The following is a 16,640-nucleotide window of genomic DNA, read 5'->3' as shown; positions in this document are numbered from 1 at the left end:
TTCAATCTCCTCTCATGTCTGATAGCTTATTGATTGTTTGCAACACTAAAGGACGTAGAGGATTTCATTATTAGGTGTAACTGCAGTTTCCTCCCCTCTCCCCCAGCTCTTTGTGTGCTGCAAGATGAATTTCCATGGTGTTTTTTCCGTGTTGTTGAGGCACAGCTTGGCTACATTTATTCCAAATACCAGCCAGGGAGAGAGGGAAATTTCAAGAGAGTGTTAATTTGAGGTAGCTTTTAATAGATTGGATTTTTCTCTGGGAAGAGCCGTTCCATACAAAGGCAGGGAGCAGTTGGGAGCCTCCTGACTCATCAGCTCCTTGCTGGGCTGTTCTCCCTGGCAGAGCAGGTTCAGAGGAGCTGCTCCTCAGGCAGTCCTGGGTCACTGGGAACAGCAGGGCTGGTGTTAATCCCTGGAATCCATCATTCCCAAAGAACAGCAGCAGTGTTTTCCTCTGCTTGCTGCTGCAGGAGACGGGCAGTCATTAATTAGGCACAGAGAGTTTAATTTGATTTTGGGGCAGAGAGGGGTTTAATGAGCAGCGTGGGGTGGGTGATGTCACCTGTCCTCAGCTCCCTCTACCTGAGAGTGAAAATCCTCAGGAGCAGAGGAAGCAGGGATCTGTGTCACAGCCAGGAAAGGGACCAGGATCAGATTTTTATATAAAGAAATACCAACTTGGGGAAATACCCACTTGTTCCATGCAGAAATAAAAAAAGAGGAATTTTTTCCCCCTTCATCTCACTTGTCTCTGTAAAACCTGTGATATAGAGGATGCCAAAGTTAACAATAAGGTCCCTGCAGTTTATTATTTCATCCAGAGCCCTTGGTGGCAGTTAATATCAGGGAAAATGCTCAGGTTTGGAGTGGCCCATTTATTATCCCGTGTGTTATTAAGATAATAGGCAAGCTTTGGTAATTTCAGTCACATAATGGATATATATAGCTTCAATTTGAGGATTGCCCCATCATTAAATCTAATTATGTCTGATAGGGGAGTTCTCCCTGGGGAACAGCTCCTTGAGTGAGCAACTTCCCTTTGGTAATGCAGACAAAGCGTGGTGGATCTGCAGCCACAAATTGTCCCAGAAACGCTTCCCACACCCCATTCCCTGTGTCTGCACCCACCTGGGCCAGGTGTGTGATGCTTCTGTGTCCCCTGCATCACCTGGGCCAGGTGTGTGATGCTTCTGTGTCCCTTTATCCACCTGGGCCAGGTGTGTGATGCTTCTGTGTCCCCTGCATCACCTGGGCCAGGTGTGTGATGCTTCTGTGTCCCTTGATCCACCTGGGCCAGGTGTGTGATGCTTCTGTGTCCCCTGCATCACCCGAGCTGCAGTTCTGGCTGTGCCTAAAGCCCCTGTCAGGTGCTGGAGCTGTGCTGTTCACACCTGGAGCGTTTCTGCTGCAGGAGCACCACCCCAGCTCCGGTGTCAGGGTGACATTTGGCTGTCCCACGTGTCCTGGGGCTCCTGGCAGAGCTCCCCACCCGGGGATCTCTCTCGGCCTCACTCTTGCAGTGCAGCTGGGGTAGGTGGGGTTAACACAAATCCTTTTCCTCCAGTGTTTTATTCTCTCCAGTATTCTGATTTTTCTCACCTGCTCTTCTCTCCTTGCTCTGAAGGGGAGGATCCCTTGGCTGGGGACCAGAACGACCACGACATGGATTCCATAGCAGGAGTCCTCAAGCTCTATTTCCGAGGCTTGGAGCACCCCCTCTTCCCCAAGGACATCTTCCATGACCTGATTGCCTGTGTCAGTAAGTACATGAAGAGCTGGAAAGAAATTGGATTGTTTTTTCTCATTTCCCACTTCTCTTTCCTCCCTTTCCCCGTTTTTTCCTGACTCCAGGGTGAGTTTTTGGGCTCTCCTTGGCTGGGTTTGGTCTCTGTTCTCCAGTCTGGGCAGTCACCTTTGCACAGCCACCCTTGCTCTGACACGAATGAACAAGGAAATTCAGAAATTCACAGATTTGAAGGGCTGTGCATCGCGGTTTTGTGAGGCAGTGCTTGACGACAGGATTCTTTTAAGACAGAATAAAGCAAAAACCCCTCACTTGTGTAAAATCATCTTGAAGAGCTGTCACCAGAGGATGTCAGAAATGCCCTCTCCGAGGCAGGGATCACCAGCAGGGTTCCCTGCCTTGTGTGCTTTCCCTGGATTTCTGCTGCCGTGCTCCCGTGTGCTGCCCTCGGCTGACAAGGTGGTTTTTATTCATTCTCCTTTTAGCTTCACACCCACAAGGGACCATCCACTGCCTCCTGCTCCAGCATATCAATCACCAGGGCACTCACAGCCGAGCTGTTCACGTTTTTCATGGTTTCTAAAGGTGCTTCTGCCAGGCAGAGGGTTGTTTGTGGTTTCTGTATGTGAACAACCCCGTTTTTAAGTGGCCTGGCTCTTGCTGCATCCCCCCAGAACTGAAGAATGATTCCATTGTCCAAGCAGAGAAATGGCCTTTGCAGGGGCAGCCTCTGAAGAGAGGCAGAAGATCACTGACATGGCCTGTGCTTTTCTGCTCCTCATAAATGCATTTCCAGACTTGGATTCGTGTCATGTTGAGAAGCAAAATCCGCTTTTCCCCGAAATGAGCTCTCCCTTCTGAGCTGCTCTGTGCTGCCCACTTCTTTCTCAGCGGACTGCTGCACACAGAGCCCTTTGCCTCACCCTTTAACTGTAATAATTTGAGTGTTCCAGTCCCTCCTTTTCCAACACCCACCTGTCCCAGCTGCCCTGAGGGAGCCCCTGGTGGCAGAGCCCCTGGAGGAGGTGACACCCAGAGCTGCCACCCTCACAGGGAGGCTCCTGCGTGTTTGGGGACCTTCTCTGGCAGGGGCTCTGCAGCCAAATCCCCTCCTGCTGCCCTGCTGCCTGCCCAGTGTGGGGCACTGGTGGCTCTGGGGAACAGGAGGGTGACTCTGGTGCTCTCTTTCTCTTTTCCAGCCATGGATAATTTGCAGGAGCGAGCGCTGCACGTGCGGAAGGTGCTGCTGAACCTGCCCAAGACCACCCTGATTGTCATGAGATACCTCTTTGCATTCCTCAATCAGTGAGTACCCCTGGGAGCAGCAGGGCCTGGGATAAACATGGAATTCCTGAGGATGGACAGGGCAGGGACCCCTTCCTCCATCCCAGCCTGGCCTTGGGCACTGCAGGGATCCAGGGGCAGCCACAGCTGCTCTGGGCACCCTGTGCCAGGGCCTGCCCACCCTCCCAGGGAGGATTTCTTCCCAATATCTCATTTAACCTCCTCTCTTTTGGTTTAAATCCATGGCAGGGGGCTCAAGACAAGTCCTGGTCTTGAGCTGTGCTGCCGCTGGGCTCTGAATAACAGTAACACAGAAGAAATAAAGTTTAATATTAAAGTCAGCACCCAGAGCTTCAAACTCCCTTTGCAGTTTCGATTTCATTTCTCAGTAAATACCATCAGTGGCTCATTTTTTACCTGGATCCAGAATTTTTGTGTCCCAGAAAGCCCAAAGCAAACCTCCTGAGCTCAGCTGTGTGCTCTGAGCAGAGGATGGTGATGGTGATGATGGTGATTTCTGCTGTTCACCCTCCTTCCCACCTCTGTTTCTCTGCAGTTTATCTCAGTTCAGTGAAGAGAACATGATGGATCCCTACAACCTGGCCATCTGCTTTGGGCCCACGCTGATGTCTGTGCCCGAGGGCCACGACCAGGTCTCCTGCCAGGCTCACGTCAATGAACTGATCAAAACCATCATCATCCAACATGAGAACATCTTCCCAGGAGCCAGGGAGCTGGAGGGCCCCGTGTACAGCAGAGGTGGAAACACGGAGGATTACTGGTATGATGGATGCTCTGAGGAGAGCCATGGGTGGATGTTTATCCATGGATTAGGGTGCTGCACTTGTGGTGGCTAATTCAGGATTGCAGCAGCTGGCCCAGCCTTTCAAAAATCTGTTTTATTGCAGCAGAGATGACTCTGGTCTCTCTGGAGTCATCAGCTTAAAAGAAATAAGCTGGTATAAAGTAGCTATTCAGTTGTCAAAGCTCGCTCACTTATCTTGAAGGGCAGGGTTGTGGAGGGATTTTCTTGGATGTTCTGGTTTGGTAGCTGCCAAAATCAATCTCTTCTTGTTGTTTTTTTCTTCTCCTTTTTGTTTTTTCTTTTTTTTTCCCTCTCCTGTTTTGCCTTTTCTCCCTGCCTGTCTGGAGTGCCTTTGCTGCAGACACAGAGGTCACTTTGCAGCTGAACCTCCAAGGCTGTGGCACAGTTTAATTTCCAGGGCAGCCCCGCTGGAGGGGGAGGGAAGAGGCAGGAATGCAAAATCACCATTTCCACGCAGCCCCGAGCTGCAGAGGCCCGGCCACGTGCTCAGTCTGGGAGCACATCTGGAAGCAATTCAGGCAGAGCGGCTCCTGTCATCTGGGGTGGAAGCCTGGGCAGTGGGGGAAGCTGAGGAGGGGGTTATTTTCCTCCTGGCCGAGCTGATCCCTCCCTCTGAGCATCAGGAATGTTCATTTGTGTCCCACTTCTCCCCCTCTCTGCTCTCCTTCAGCGTCACAGCAATGTCAGTGATTGTTTTTGTGGGCTAAAATAAATAGGTTTTTTGAAATGAAGTCGCTGTGGTGACAGAGGAAGCCTTGTTCCCCTGGCTTGTCTCGGAGCTGTGGGATCACTGCTCGTGCAGAGGCTCCTCCAAACTCACTGCTGTGTGCAGAGGACTTGCCAAAACCTTTTGGAAATTCTCTTCATTTCACCCCTCTCTCTGATGTTTTTAACTGATGTTGTATATGAAGGAATTGCAGGGGGGGGAGAAAAAAATCCCCAGCTCAATAATATTTATGGCCTACAGGAAACACATTAATTTGGACAAGAGGTCCAAATTAAAACTCAGAGGTTTTATCCTATGGGGAAGGGAATAAAAGTGTGCTGAGTACCCTCAGTGTGGGGGCAGAGTGTCCTGGGGGTGATGTCAGGGAAGGAGATAAGGGATGGATGGAAAGGACCCACAGGGATCATTGGTGCAGCCCCTGGCCCTGCACAGACACCCCAAAATCCCACCCTGGGCACCCCTGGGAGCTCTCCTGGAGCTCTGGCAGCCTCAGGGCCGTGCCCATTCCCTGGGCAGTGCCAGCACCCTCTGGGGGAAGAACCTTTCCCTGCTCTCCACCCCAAAGCTCCCCTGGCCCTTCCCTCAGGTGCTGTCCCTGTCTCAGGGCGCAGAGATCAGAGCTGTCCCCAATTCCCTGCTGGGAATTCTCAACTCCCTTCCCCTGGCAGGATTTATTGGTGTCACCCCCAGGGCTGTCAGGGTGACACCGCTGCTTCCCAAAGCAGCATCCAGGGCTGAGCAGGGACAGCTTTTTAGGTGGCAAATGCAGCTTTTGAGGAGGCAGGGCTGGGGAGAGGCACGTGACCCCCGTGCAGGGTTTGCAGCCGCGGCGCTGGCTGTGCTCGACATGACTTCACAGTCTGGGTGAAACTTTAGCCCTCAATGCTGCTTCCTCCTGGGGCCTCCAGCTGGCTTCAGAGGCTTCTGAAAACTTTATTAAGGAGCAGAAAGGCTTTGCAAGGGATGGGAAAGGTTGAGTGCTGAGGTGCTGGCTCGGGAGATGTTGGGCAGCCTGGTGTCCTGCGGATTAAGCAGAACGAGACGCCAGAATTATTCAGACATTTCACCCCTTCTCCTTTTTCTGTTTCCCTCGTATTTAAAAGAGCACAGGAGGTGGATTGCCAGGGGGAGAGCACTGTCCAGCCAGCATCACTTCTTTTAACCATTGCAGGGCCAAAATGAGGGGTGGAATTACTCCTGTGTGAAAAGGATTAAAAATCACCTTTAAGGAGTCACGGTGTGAGAGGCAGCAAAGGAGTTTCCTGGTGGAAGATGAAGGGCAAGCACTGGTTTTTAGCCCTTTTTCTCCTCCTGAGAGGAGCAGGCAGGGCTGCCAGCTGGCAGCAGCTCTGTGGAGCTGCCTGGGAGAGGCAATGGATCCTCTTCCAGTTTCCTTTCTGCTCCTGTCCAGAGGGAGCTGCTCGTGGAGCTTCTTACAAAAACATAACCTTTGGTTGCCACTTGTTGTCTGTTGATCCCTTCAAAGCTTTTCTTTATGCCAAACATAAATGAGTCCTCTTGGTAGTTCAGGTGCTCTGGAATCTTTATTTACAGGCAACTAATTGGGCTGTGGGAGTTGTTGAGGGAAATGAATGGGACATTTAAGATGGTGATAAAAGGGATGGAGGGAGATGACAAACACAGACCTGGAAATATTGTTATAAATCGAGGAATGATTTCCCCCAGGAAGTTGCAGCTTTCTCATCAGCCATCTAATGAGCTAATTAGAGCAATGGAGAGTGCAGCCAAGGGAATAATCCTGGCATGGCAGGGAGGAGCTGGACCCAGCCTGGCACTGCTGTGTGAGTGCTCAGCGTCTCCAGAGGTGCAGGCTGTAAGATGTGAAGTTGGACTTTGCTGATTGCACTCAGAAGGGGTCACCAAGATGTTTGGTTTGGCTGATCAAATAACTCAGCTTGATTTTTACCCACAGCCACTCCAGTGCCTGTAGCAGCAAAACCTAAATACTGACTCCTGATGGGGATTCCCAGTTCTGTCTGATTGTTTTCCAGCATGTTCCCAGTTCTATCTGGTTGCCTTCCAGGGTGTTCCCAGTTCTTGCTGGCCATGAGGGATCTCAGTTCCTGAAGCTGTCCCTGTTCTTGTGTTGCAGTGAAAGCCCTCACGGAGAGAGAGCCCTGACAGAAGATTCAGTGCAGGACGTCACAGCTGAGCACCACACCAGTGATGATGGTAGGGGAGGGCTGGTGCTTACTGGGGTAACTGGGGAGGTGCAGCCTGGCCTGGGGGAGGGATTTTGAGATCTTCTTGGGGGCTGGGAGGGCACAGGGGTGAGAAAGGAATGGGGATCAGAGAAGGGCACTGCTCTGCAGCTCTGGAGTGCCTGGGACCCCTGAGCAAGGTAAAGCTGGGAGGTGTTTTGGATGGAGTCCTGCAGCCTCCCTGGAATATTCCACAGGCAGCTTTTGGGAGGCAGCACTTGGCAGCGAGGCAGAGGAGGCAGCTGGGGCTGGGTCTCTTTGAGGGAGCAGCAGCTTGTGTGGTTAATTAAGGAGTCCCGTGCTAATTGGGCTGTGCAGTGTCACACCCTGGTCACACCTCCCAGCAGTGCAGGTACAGCTCCACCCTGGATCTTCCTGGGGTTTTTCCCTCCTTGTGTCTTCAGGGGGGACCAAACCTGCTCCAGCTCTTAGGGGAGGCTGGGGTTGCCCTTCCCAAAATAAAGCTGTCACCCAGCCACCTCCACTGCTGCGGGGAATTTTGGGCTGAGGGGAGAGGTTGTGTTTGGCAGAGCATCTGTGCAGCTCATCAGCCCTCCCTGAACTGATTTGAGGCAGGTATGAGAGGTCAGAAGTGCTGAAAGACAAGCAGATTGTGTGTTTGTTAAATTAGAAATACGACTGGAAATGTTTTAATCTGCTGCTTGTCTGCCCAAGCTGTCAGACTGGCAGGGGGAATTGTTTGGCTTAGCCTTATTGCTCTTCGTTCACACAGTTTTCTGCTCTGAGCATAAGTGTAAGTAGGAAAAAGCTACTGGAAATTAAAGTCTAAAATCAGTCCTCTGGAGAAAAGCCAGAGTCCTAAAAAGCAAATTGGAAACATAAGAAACCTGAGTGCCACGCTCATCTGGAACAATAAACACTTCTTAATGAAGCAGATGGAATTTACCAAACCACGCTCCCATCCCCTTCCTAACTGGAGGGGGACACCAAAAAACAGCATTGTTGGGGTTTTTTACTGTTAGGACAAGCGAGAGGAAGGAAGGAGCCAAACCCAGCTAGCCACGTGCTTTGGGGATTCTGCCCAAGCTGCCAACACGGGCCAGGCTTTTCCCACCCCCCAAATCCCTGGCTGGTTGCTGAGGACTGATAAATGGGATTTGTGTGAGTCTGAGCACAGGCTGAGCTGGCATGGGTGGTTTAGAGAGCTCTGAGCTCTCAGGGTGGGTGCTGGAGGGGTTGTTTGGGGTCCATCTCACAGATCCTGGTGCTGGTTGCCCTCGGTCACTTGGTGCTGGGTAATTTCAGGTGCTGGTGGGGTTTTTTGGGGGGAGATGCTTCTGCTGTGCTCCCTCAGCCTGGCTGAGGAGCTGCAGCTGGCTCAGGTGGATTTACACCATTGTTTTCTCAAGTCTTGCAGCCCAGAGGCAGCTCAGACCCAGTTTTGGAGCATATCCTCCCCCCAGGAATAGCTGCAAAAGCTGTGCCTCATCTTTGGCCTTCCAGCCCATTTCAGTTTCCTCTCTTCCTGTGGTGCAGAGATCTCTGTGTGGAGTAGCAGATCTCTCTTTGATCAGGGGAGAGGAACCACAAATCTCCTTCTCCAGGAAAGAACTCAATTTCCATGGATTGCTTGGCTGCATTAAAGCTCCTTTAAAGTAATTAGAGGGAGCCCACTGGGGCTGTGTGGTTGAGCTCATCTCCATTCCCCTGATCCCTGCCCACAACCAGGAGCTGCCTTAATACACATTTTACACTCAAACAGTGGCAGATTTTTTTCAGAGCCTTCAAAATAATCCACGGGAACTCCACATTGATTTTCCTGAGTGTCTTAAATGCCCTTATTGTGCCTCTGTATAATCTCAGAGCCCTGCAGGGACCTGGATTAGTGGCAGGGCACGGCTGGAGCTGCAGTGTGAGCTTGGCAGGAGTGGGCACAGGGCATCCCAGGGAGCAGCTCTGTGTCCTCACCCCTGCACCAAGCCCAGCTCTGGAGGCACTGGGTGTTCTCCTTTGCCTCCATGACACTGGGGTGAGCAGCAGGGCCTCCCACCGTGCCAGAATTCCACTCTCCTGGGGCAGGTGAGCCTCACAGGCAGCAGAAATTTCCTTCTGAATAGATGCTTTATTTCTGAGGCAGCTTGGAATGAGAGGATGTTTCCCTCCCCTGCCTGCCCAGGGGGTTCACTTCAGCTGCTTTTAAGGAAGTGAACCACGGGCAGATTTTTGTCTGGAGTGTACCTGATTGCTTCCCACCTCTGAAACCCTCTTGGTTTTAATGAAACCCTTTTGATTTTAATGAAACCCGAATTCTGCCCTTGCCACTTCCATCATTGCTGGCTTGAATTGCTGTGAGGGGTTTTATGGCTTGGAAAACACAAATGTGCCCTCCATGGAGGGATGAGGTAAAGGCTGAAAGGGCAGCATCCTTAAGTTTAGGGGTTCCCCTCTGAATTTTGCTGCCTTTATAGAGAAGGAACATTTTATCCCCTTGATACAGTGGTTTGTGGCAGATTTACCCTGCTGAATGCTCACCTGAGCCCAGGTGTTTGGTGAATTATTGTTTATTCCCTTCTATCTCCTAGAGTGTGAGCCTTTTGATTTTAATGAAACCCTTTTTGTTTTAATGAAGCCCTAAATCTGCTGTTGCCTTCTCCATCATCGTTTCCATTTCCATTCCATTGTTGGCTTGAATTGGAATTCCTTTCCCTTTTCCCTTTTCCCTTTTCCCTTTTCCCTTTTCCCTTTTCCCTTTTCCCTTTTCCCTTTTCCCTTTTCCCTTTTCCCTTTTCCCTTTTCCCTTTTCCCTTTTCCCTTTTCCCTTTTCCCTTTTCCCTTTTCCCTTTTCCCTTTTCCCTTTTCCCTTTTCCCTTTTCCCTTTCCCCTTTCCCCTTTCCCCTTTCCCCTTTCCCCTTTCCCCTTTCCCCTTTCCCCTTTTCCCTTTCCCCTTTCCCCTTTCCCCTTTCCCCTTTCCCCTTTCCCCTTTCCCTTTCCCCATTCCAACATTTCCATTGTTACCTTGAATTGCTGTGAGGGGTTTTAGGGCTTGGAAAACACAAATGTGCCCTCCATGTAGGGATGAAGTAAAGGCTGAAAGGGCAACACCCTTCAGTTTAGGGGCTCCCCTGTGAATCCTCCTGCCTCCAACCCCCTGCTGCCTGGATAAGGAGCACTTTGCCCTCTCCCCGCTCTGCTTTATGGCAGATTTAAACTCAGCCCAGCCCCAGTGACCCATTCTTTGTCCCCTTCTGTCCCCAGAGTGCGAGCCCATCGAGGCCATCGCCAGGTTTGACTACGTGGGCAGGACAGCCCGGGAGCTGTCCTTCAAGAAGGGAGCGTCGCTGCTGCTGTACCAGCGCGCCTCCGACGACTGGTGGGAAGGGCGGCACAACGGCGTCGACGGCCTCATCCCTCACCAGTACATCGTGGTGCAGGACACGTACGTGCCACCCCCACGTCCCCCTGGGGGGGTTTTGTCTTTTTTTCTCCCCGTTGGAGCCAGGGTTAAATGGATTTTTGTGTTCGGGCTCGGGTGTTGGTTAGTTCTTGTCTATAGTGTGGTCTCGCTGGTGTGAGTTCTGGCTGGCAAAGTGAAGAATGGCTCTGTCTCTAGCTCTTTTTAGCATTAATTGTCCAGTTAAGAAATGACACCTAAATTATTTTTATTTTTAGCCCAATAACCAACCACCCATGCCTCACAATTCGGATTATTTACCCCATTACAACACACCACCCAGACCCATGGACAAGAGGGTGAAAAAGAACTTAGCCTGTGCTCTAAAACCTCCATCTTGCTTTATATTACCGTATACTAAAAGCTTAAAATCTAAGTTTTTCCACCCTGTGATGTCACACACTTCTATTCAACTACACCCCCATAATCCCAGTGCTCTCACTCAATTTTGGAAGCCTTCTCCAAAGCCTCTGGTCAAATGCAGGGTTTTCTTGAGGGTCAGTGCCTGTTAGCACAGAAAGCCTGAAATTCTCAACTTCCAGGGCTCCAACATGAGCTGGCTCCAAAATCACCTCGGGATGAGGCTTTGTGGCCACACAGCACGGGAGAGCTCAGCTTGTCACACACCTCTGAGGGGTGGAGGGGTGACAAAAGAATTGTTCTGTGTGTGGTAAAGGTGCAGAGCTGGCGTCTCCAGGAATCAGGTGCTCAGGAGGGAGGGGGATTTTCCACAAGGAGTGATAGGACAAGGAGGAATGGCCTTAGGGTGCAGGAGGGCAGGGTTGGACTGGGTGTATTGGGAGGAATCCTTCCCTGGGAGAGGCTGTGGCTGCCCCTGGATCCCTGGAAGCATCCAAGACCAGGCTGGACAGGGCTTGGAGGTAGCAGAAGATGTCCCTGCCCATGGCAGGGGGGTGGAACAAGATAATTAAGATCCCTTCAGTGAGTTGAAGGCCACGTGGTGACTCTCAAGAGCCTCACCCCGTGCCCAGTGCTGTCCTGGAGATGCAGCACTGCTGCTCCTGCTGTGCTTGTGACACCCTCTCCTCCTCCTTCCTAGTGAGGACGGGATGTCGGAAAGGTCCAGCCCCAAGTCGGAAATAGAAACCAATTCTGAGCCACCGGAGGAGAAGGTGACAGCCAGAGCTGGTGCCAGCTGCCCCAGCGGGGGCCACGTCGCAGATATTTACCTGGCAAACATCAACAAGTAAGAGCAGCCTTGAGTTCTTTCCCCTGCCTGCCAAGAGCTTGGTGATGAGTCCAGTGAATGCTCCCTTCCCTGGAACAGCTCATTAACAAGCACTGCCACCATTTTTCTCTGCTTCCCCCTCGTTTAACTCTCTCACGTTTTGCTGTCCCCTCTCTGTCACCAGCGTGGCCGTCGCTCATTTGAAACCCCACTGGCTTCTCTTCCCTGTCCCCAAGGTGCCATCTGGCCCTGTTTTCCCAAATGTGCCCTGTTTTCCCAAACATGCCCTGTTTCATGCTCTGATCAGACAGGGGAAGGGTGGGCAGTGGTGGGATGAGCTCTCGTGTCGTTGTCCCCATCCCTCGTCGTGTTCTGTGATCTGTCACGTCTCCTGCACACTCCCCACGTCCTGTTTGATGGGGTGGGGGGACAGTTCCTCCAGGAGGCTGTGTCCCAGTTTGTGACAATGCCATACCTGCAGTCCCACCATCTGGCACTGCCCGGAGCACTCCTTTGTTTCTGCAGCACTCCTCACCTCGGGTTACTAACCATACGCTTGCAGTGGAACAGCACAACCCCCTGTTGCTCTAACCTTGCCTCCTCCACCAGAAATTGTTGCTTTACCCACCACCAAACATAATAAAAAGCTGGAAAAATCAAGCTAGTAGCAGACTAAATTCCGTGATCTGTTAAACAATTTTTCTAGACAGGCTTATCCCCCGTATATTTCTGATTATTTCCTTCATGTTAAAGCCCCCCAGCTCTCTCCATTGTGCAGTGAAGGTATTATGTGATAATTACAGTCTGATGGGAGGGGATGTTCTTAACCTTCAGTTAATTTAACACAATCTAGACTGTAAAGGCATTAGCACAAATGCATCCTTTTAAAAGGTTTGGACCCTGCTCATGGCCTGGAGAGCCTGGTCCTTCCTGATGAGATTCAGCAGAGCTCCACTGATATCTGGGAAGCCCTGTTAATCTGCATCAGCTTGGGATCTGGGCTTTCTTTTATGATATTTGCTGTCTGAGCCACTGGAGTGGCCATTCTGCCAGCTCTGGAGAGATTTGTGTAACACCAGAGCCGTGCTGGAGCTTCACCATCTGCTGCCTTTGCTAGAGTGGTGTGTAGTGGTTTTTAGAAGCCTGGGGAATGTCCACTCCAGTTTTGGGGGTATTTTTCCCCCTTTACTAGGGAACCTGATATTTAGCAATAAGTAGCATAAGACTCATTTTGTTGTTTTTTCTTTAGGAATGAATCTTCTGACCTATGTGTGAACAGACTTGAGCAAAATTAAATCAGATGGTTTCGCAATGACACAGTTGTGCCACCCACTGAATTATTATTTGGATGCCAAAATCCTACTGGAGTTAACACTTTCTTGCAGTTATTCATGGGGCTGGTGCTATATATAAATGGATCCTTCCCTGTATAATGGATGCCAAGCTTCAGACCTATGGCATAAAGTGTTCTGCTGCATTGGCCTTCCCATGATTTGAGTGGAATCGTGCTGTCAGACCTCATGGTGCTGGGGCAGAAAGTAAATTCTTTGGAGCAGTTCATCCATTTGACATCATCCCTTTGGTTTATCTGTAGCCCTGCATAGGTAATGCCTTGTGGTCCTGCCAAAGCCATGAAAAAAGAACCATCTCTTACCACCAGCAAACATTGGAAATGATCAATAAACCCCAAACTGGGGGTCTTTGCTTGCTGATCTCTGAAAATAATAACTTGATGCCTTGGGCCAGGAGCTTAGTAGACTTATACTGTGTCCTCCAGTCAAAGATTGTAGCTCTGCTCTTGGAATGTAATAAAAACACATCATCAAAACCTGTCGATGGCACAGAGGGTTTGCTTTTTTTTTTGGTTTGTTTTTGTTCCAGTATAAATTCTTCTCCTCTTGACCAAGTTAATCACGTTCCACCCAAGTTTTCTGGTTTTGCTATGAATGTGCACAGCTGCCAGGACTCTGTCTCGTTGTTAGAAGCGTGAAACTGGAATGATTTATAATTTATAATTTATGATTATTTCACTGTACCGCAATCACTCCTCAACCCCTGGGTCTGTTTGTAATCTGGGTACCTCTGTGTCTCTCCCCATTGTCCTGTGTGTTGTTTTTGGGGGGATATCTTCAAATGACAGCCCTGTATTGACTTGTTTTGCTTTTGTGACTGAAGGCAAAGAAAGAAACCAGAGTCAGGCAGCATCAGAAGAGCGTTCCGTCAAAGTGACAGCCACGGCCTAGGTAGTTCCCTGGCAGAACCAGCCTCCCCCGGGGCCATAGCCGGTTCCAGGCCCTCATCTCAGCCCATTCTGAGCCAAAGCCTTCCCAAGGAGGTTCCAGACAAATGCTCCATCAGTGGCCACGGCAGCCTCAATTCCATCAGCCGGCACTCGTCGCTCAAGAGCAGGATGGACAGCCCGCAGATCCGCAAGGCCGTCACGGCCGGCAGGTCCAAGAGCTTCAACAACCACCGGCCCATGGACCCCGAGGTCATTGCCCAGGTGAGCAGCAGCTCCTGGGCCTGCTGGGGGTCTGCAGGGGTGGGGGGCAGGGTCTGGTTTGATCACACAGAATCACAGAATAATGAGGTTGGAAGAGACCTCTAAGATCATCAAGTCCAACCTATGCCTTAACACCTCAGCTAGACTATAGCACTAAGTGCCATGTGCAGTCTTTTTTTAAACACATCCAGAGATGGTGACTCCACCACCTCCCTGGGAAGACAATTCCAGTGCTTTATTATTCTTTCAGTGAAAATTTTTTCCTAATATCCAACCTGTACCTTCCCTGACATAGCTTGAGACTGTGTCCCCTTGTTCTGGCAGTGGAAGAGAGCGACCCCCACCTGTCCCCAACCTCCCTTCAGGAAGGTGTAAAGAGCAATAAGGTCACCCCTGAGCCTCCTCTTCTCCAGGCTGAACAACCCCAGCTCCTTCAAATGTTCCTCACAGGGTTTGTGTTCCAAGCCCCTCACCAGCCTCATTGCCCTCCTCTGGACACGCTCAAGCATCTCAATGTCCTTCCTAAACTGAAGGGACAGAGCTGGACACAGCACTCAATGTCCTTCCTAAACTGAGGGGACAAACTGGACACAGCACTCAGTGTCCTTCCTAACTGAGGGGCCCAGAACTGGACACAGCACTCAGTGTCCTTCCTAAACTGAGGGGACAAACTGGACACAGCACTCAATGTCCTTCCTAAACTGAGGGGACAAACTGGACACAGCACTCAGTGTCCTTCCTAAACTGAGGGGACAAACTGGACACAGCACTCAGTGTCCTTCCTAAACTGAGGGGCCCAGAACTGGACACAGCACTCAGATGTGGCCTCACCAGTGCCCAGTACAGGGGAGGAGTGACCTCCCTGCCCCGATGTCGTGTCCGTGCCCCGGGAGGGAGGGGCAGCTCTGCAGGGCAGCTCGGGGTGAGGAGAGGCTCTGGGATCCCAATAATCCACACCAATCTCCACAAGGAGTGTCAGGATGGTGCCAGGCTCTGTTCAGTGACAGGACAAGGAGCCGTAGATTAAAACAAATTGAACCTCAGCATGAGGAAGAGCTCCTGTCCGTGAGGGTGGCAGGAGGGAGTGGGGTCTGCCTCTCTGCAAACCCCAAACCCACCTGGATGTGTCCCTGTGTCACCTGCCCCAGGTGACCCTGCCTGGACTCCAGAGGTCCCTTCCAGCCCCAGGCATTCTGTGATTGTCTCAGGGCAGTTTTAACTTAGGACACAGCCCCAGGCTGGGCTTTCATCCTCTCTCTGTGCAAGGCACTGAGGGAAGAGAAGCAGTCAGATCCTTCCTCCATAAAAACTTGGCCCTGTTTGTTACCCACAATTGAATCTCAACACTAAAAACACCCATTTCAGAAAGTGACACAGATTCCAAAGCTGTCAGCAGAGAATTAAACAATCACAACTTCAAGACAGGAGGGAAATGAAGTATTTATTGTGGATGTAAGGCTCTCCTGTTGCCTGTGGTGTGACAGGGGCAGCACACAGAGCAGCACAGCCCAGGGAAAAGCAGGCTGGAGACTTGTGCAGAGCTGCAGTGGCATCCTCCTCTCCCTGCAGGGTTCAGAGTGTGATCAGAAACCAGCTCTGAGCAGAACCTGCTGCTTTTCAGGAGCCAGTTATTTATTTACACAGGGCCTTGGAGCCAGGGCTGGCTCCAGAAGATGTGAGGTTACAGATCTCCCTCTTCCCGGTGGATGTGCCTGCACTTGCCTTTGCCTTGCCCAGGGTGGGATGGATGGGTCTGCCCGAGGCCAAGGAATGCTCCAGGCTCGGGTTACAGAGCCAGCCCTGAGTGCTCTGCCTGGCCCGGGGCTCTGCAGGTTCCTCAGGAGCTGGGGGGAAAATCAAATGTAATTTTTATTGACAAAACAGCAACTCCACATAATAAATAAGGAGCACATTAAAACCTGATGGGTTTAATACTGATGGGAATTTGTGTTTGGCAGTTTTGAGTACCTTGAGCCCATTAGTTACAGTGGAAATGTGGTGTACAGCTCCTGTTGTCTCCGTGTTTCCCTGTCCTTGCCAGGCTTTGGTTGATATAAATCAGATTCTTTGTTTTTTCAATTAGGCTCTGACTGAAGTTGTTCTGTCTCCTCTCCCTGCCAGAACCTTCACTCCATTGTTTCACTGGAGAGAGTCTGGGGACAAAAAGGAAAGAGGAGGGGAAAACAAAAAAAAGAGGAGGGAGGAAAAACCCAAGCTGTGTTAAATCAGTGTTTTTCTCTGTAGTATCTGCTCAAACACCATCCAATAACCATCTTACATATTTCCCCAACTTCATAACGAAAATCTGCCTGGCCTCAAGATAGAGTGGGAGGTGTCAGATTTCTGCCTCTGCTTTCTTCCACCATTCCTTGACTGATTTACCTTCCCCACCCCCTGAAAAAGCTCTGAGGGAGCTGCAGCCAAAAGTGTGAGTCACAGCCAGGCTGAGCTCTGCTGCTCCCCAGGGAGTTCTGTGCACGCTGGACTCTCCAGCAGGCAACGTGTAGGTTCTGAGACAAAACCCTGAGGTTTTAGCTCAGAAGTTCTCTTTATATTTATTTCTTAATTACTGTACTACTTTTTAAGAGGAAGGAGAAGGGCTGGTTTTGGTTTCTGCACGTGTTTCTGACATCTTCTGTGTTTTCTAAAATCCCTGAGTCCTGTGAAATGCATTTCTGGGGACAGCTCAGCAGGAAAACCAATGAGGCAGCAAGAGCCCACGAGGATTTC

At 50.8% G+C, this 16,640-nt stretch overlaps 1 protein-coding gene across 5 annotated transcripts in view; it reads left to right on the top strand.

The window, feature by feature from the left end:
* SRGAP2 (SLIT-ROBO Rho GTPase activating protein 2) overlaps positions 1-16,640 on the top strand; it is a 98,058-nt gene that overhangs the window by 76,467 nt on the left and 4,951 nt on the right. For 4 of the 5 annotated variants that reach the window (XM_063418670.1, XM_063418667.1, XM_063418668.1 and 1 more), the window contains 7 exons: positions 1,628-1,762; positions 2,947-3,052; positions 3,588-3,812; positions 6,698-6,777; positions 10,023-10,203; positions 11,279-11,425; positions 13,583-13,910. In XM_063418670.1, coding sequence (XP_063274740.1) covers positions 1,628-1,762; positions 2,947-3,052; positions 3,588-3,812; positions 6,698-6,777; positions 10,023-10,203; positions 11,279-11,425; positions 13,583-13,910 — 1,202 coding nt within the window. The other variant, XM_063418672.1, reaches the window with a different exon arrangement.

The sequence above is a fragment of the Prinia subflava genome, chromosome 23, assembly GCF_021018805.1.
Source record: "Prinia subflava isolate CZ2003 ecotype Zambia chromosome 23, Cam_Psub_1.2, whole genome shotgun sequence".
In the NCBI taxonomy this organism is placed as follows: domain Eukaryota; kingdom Metazoa; phylum Chordata; class Aves; order Passeriformes; family Cisticolidae; genus Prinia; species Prinia subflava.
Note: the sequence above shows the minus strand (reverse complement) of the source record. Positions and strands in the feature narration are given on the sequence as shown.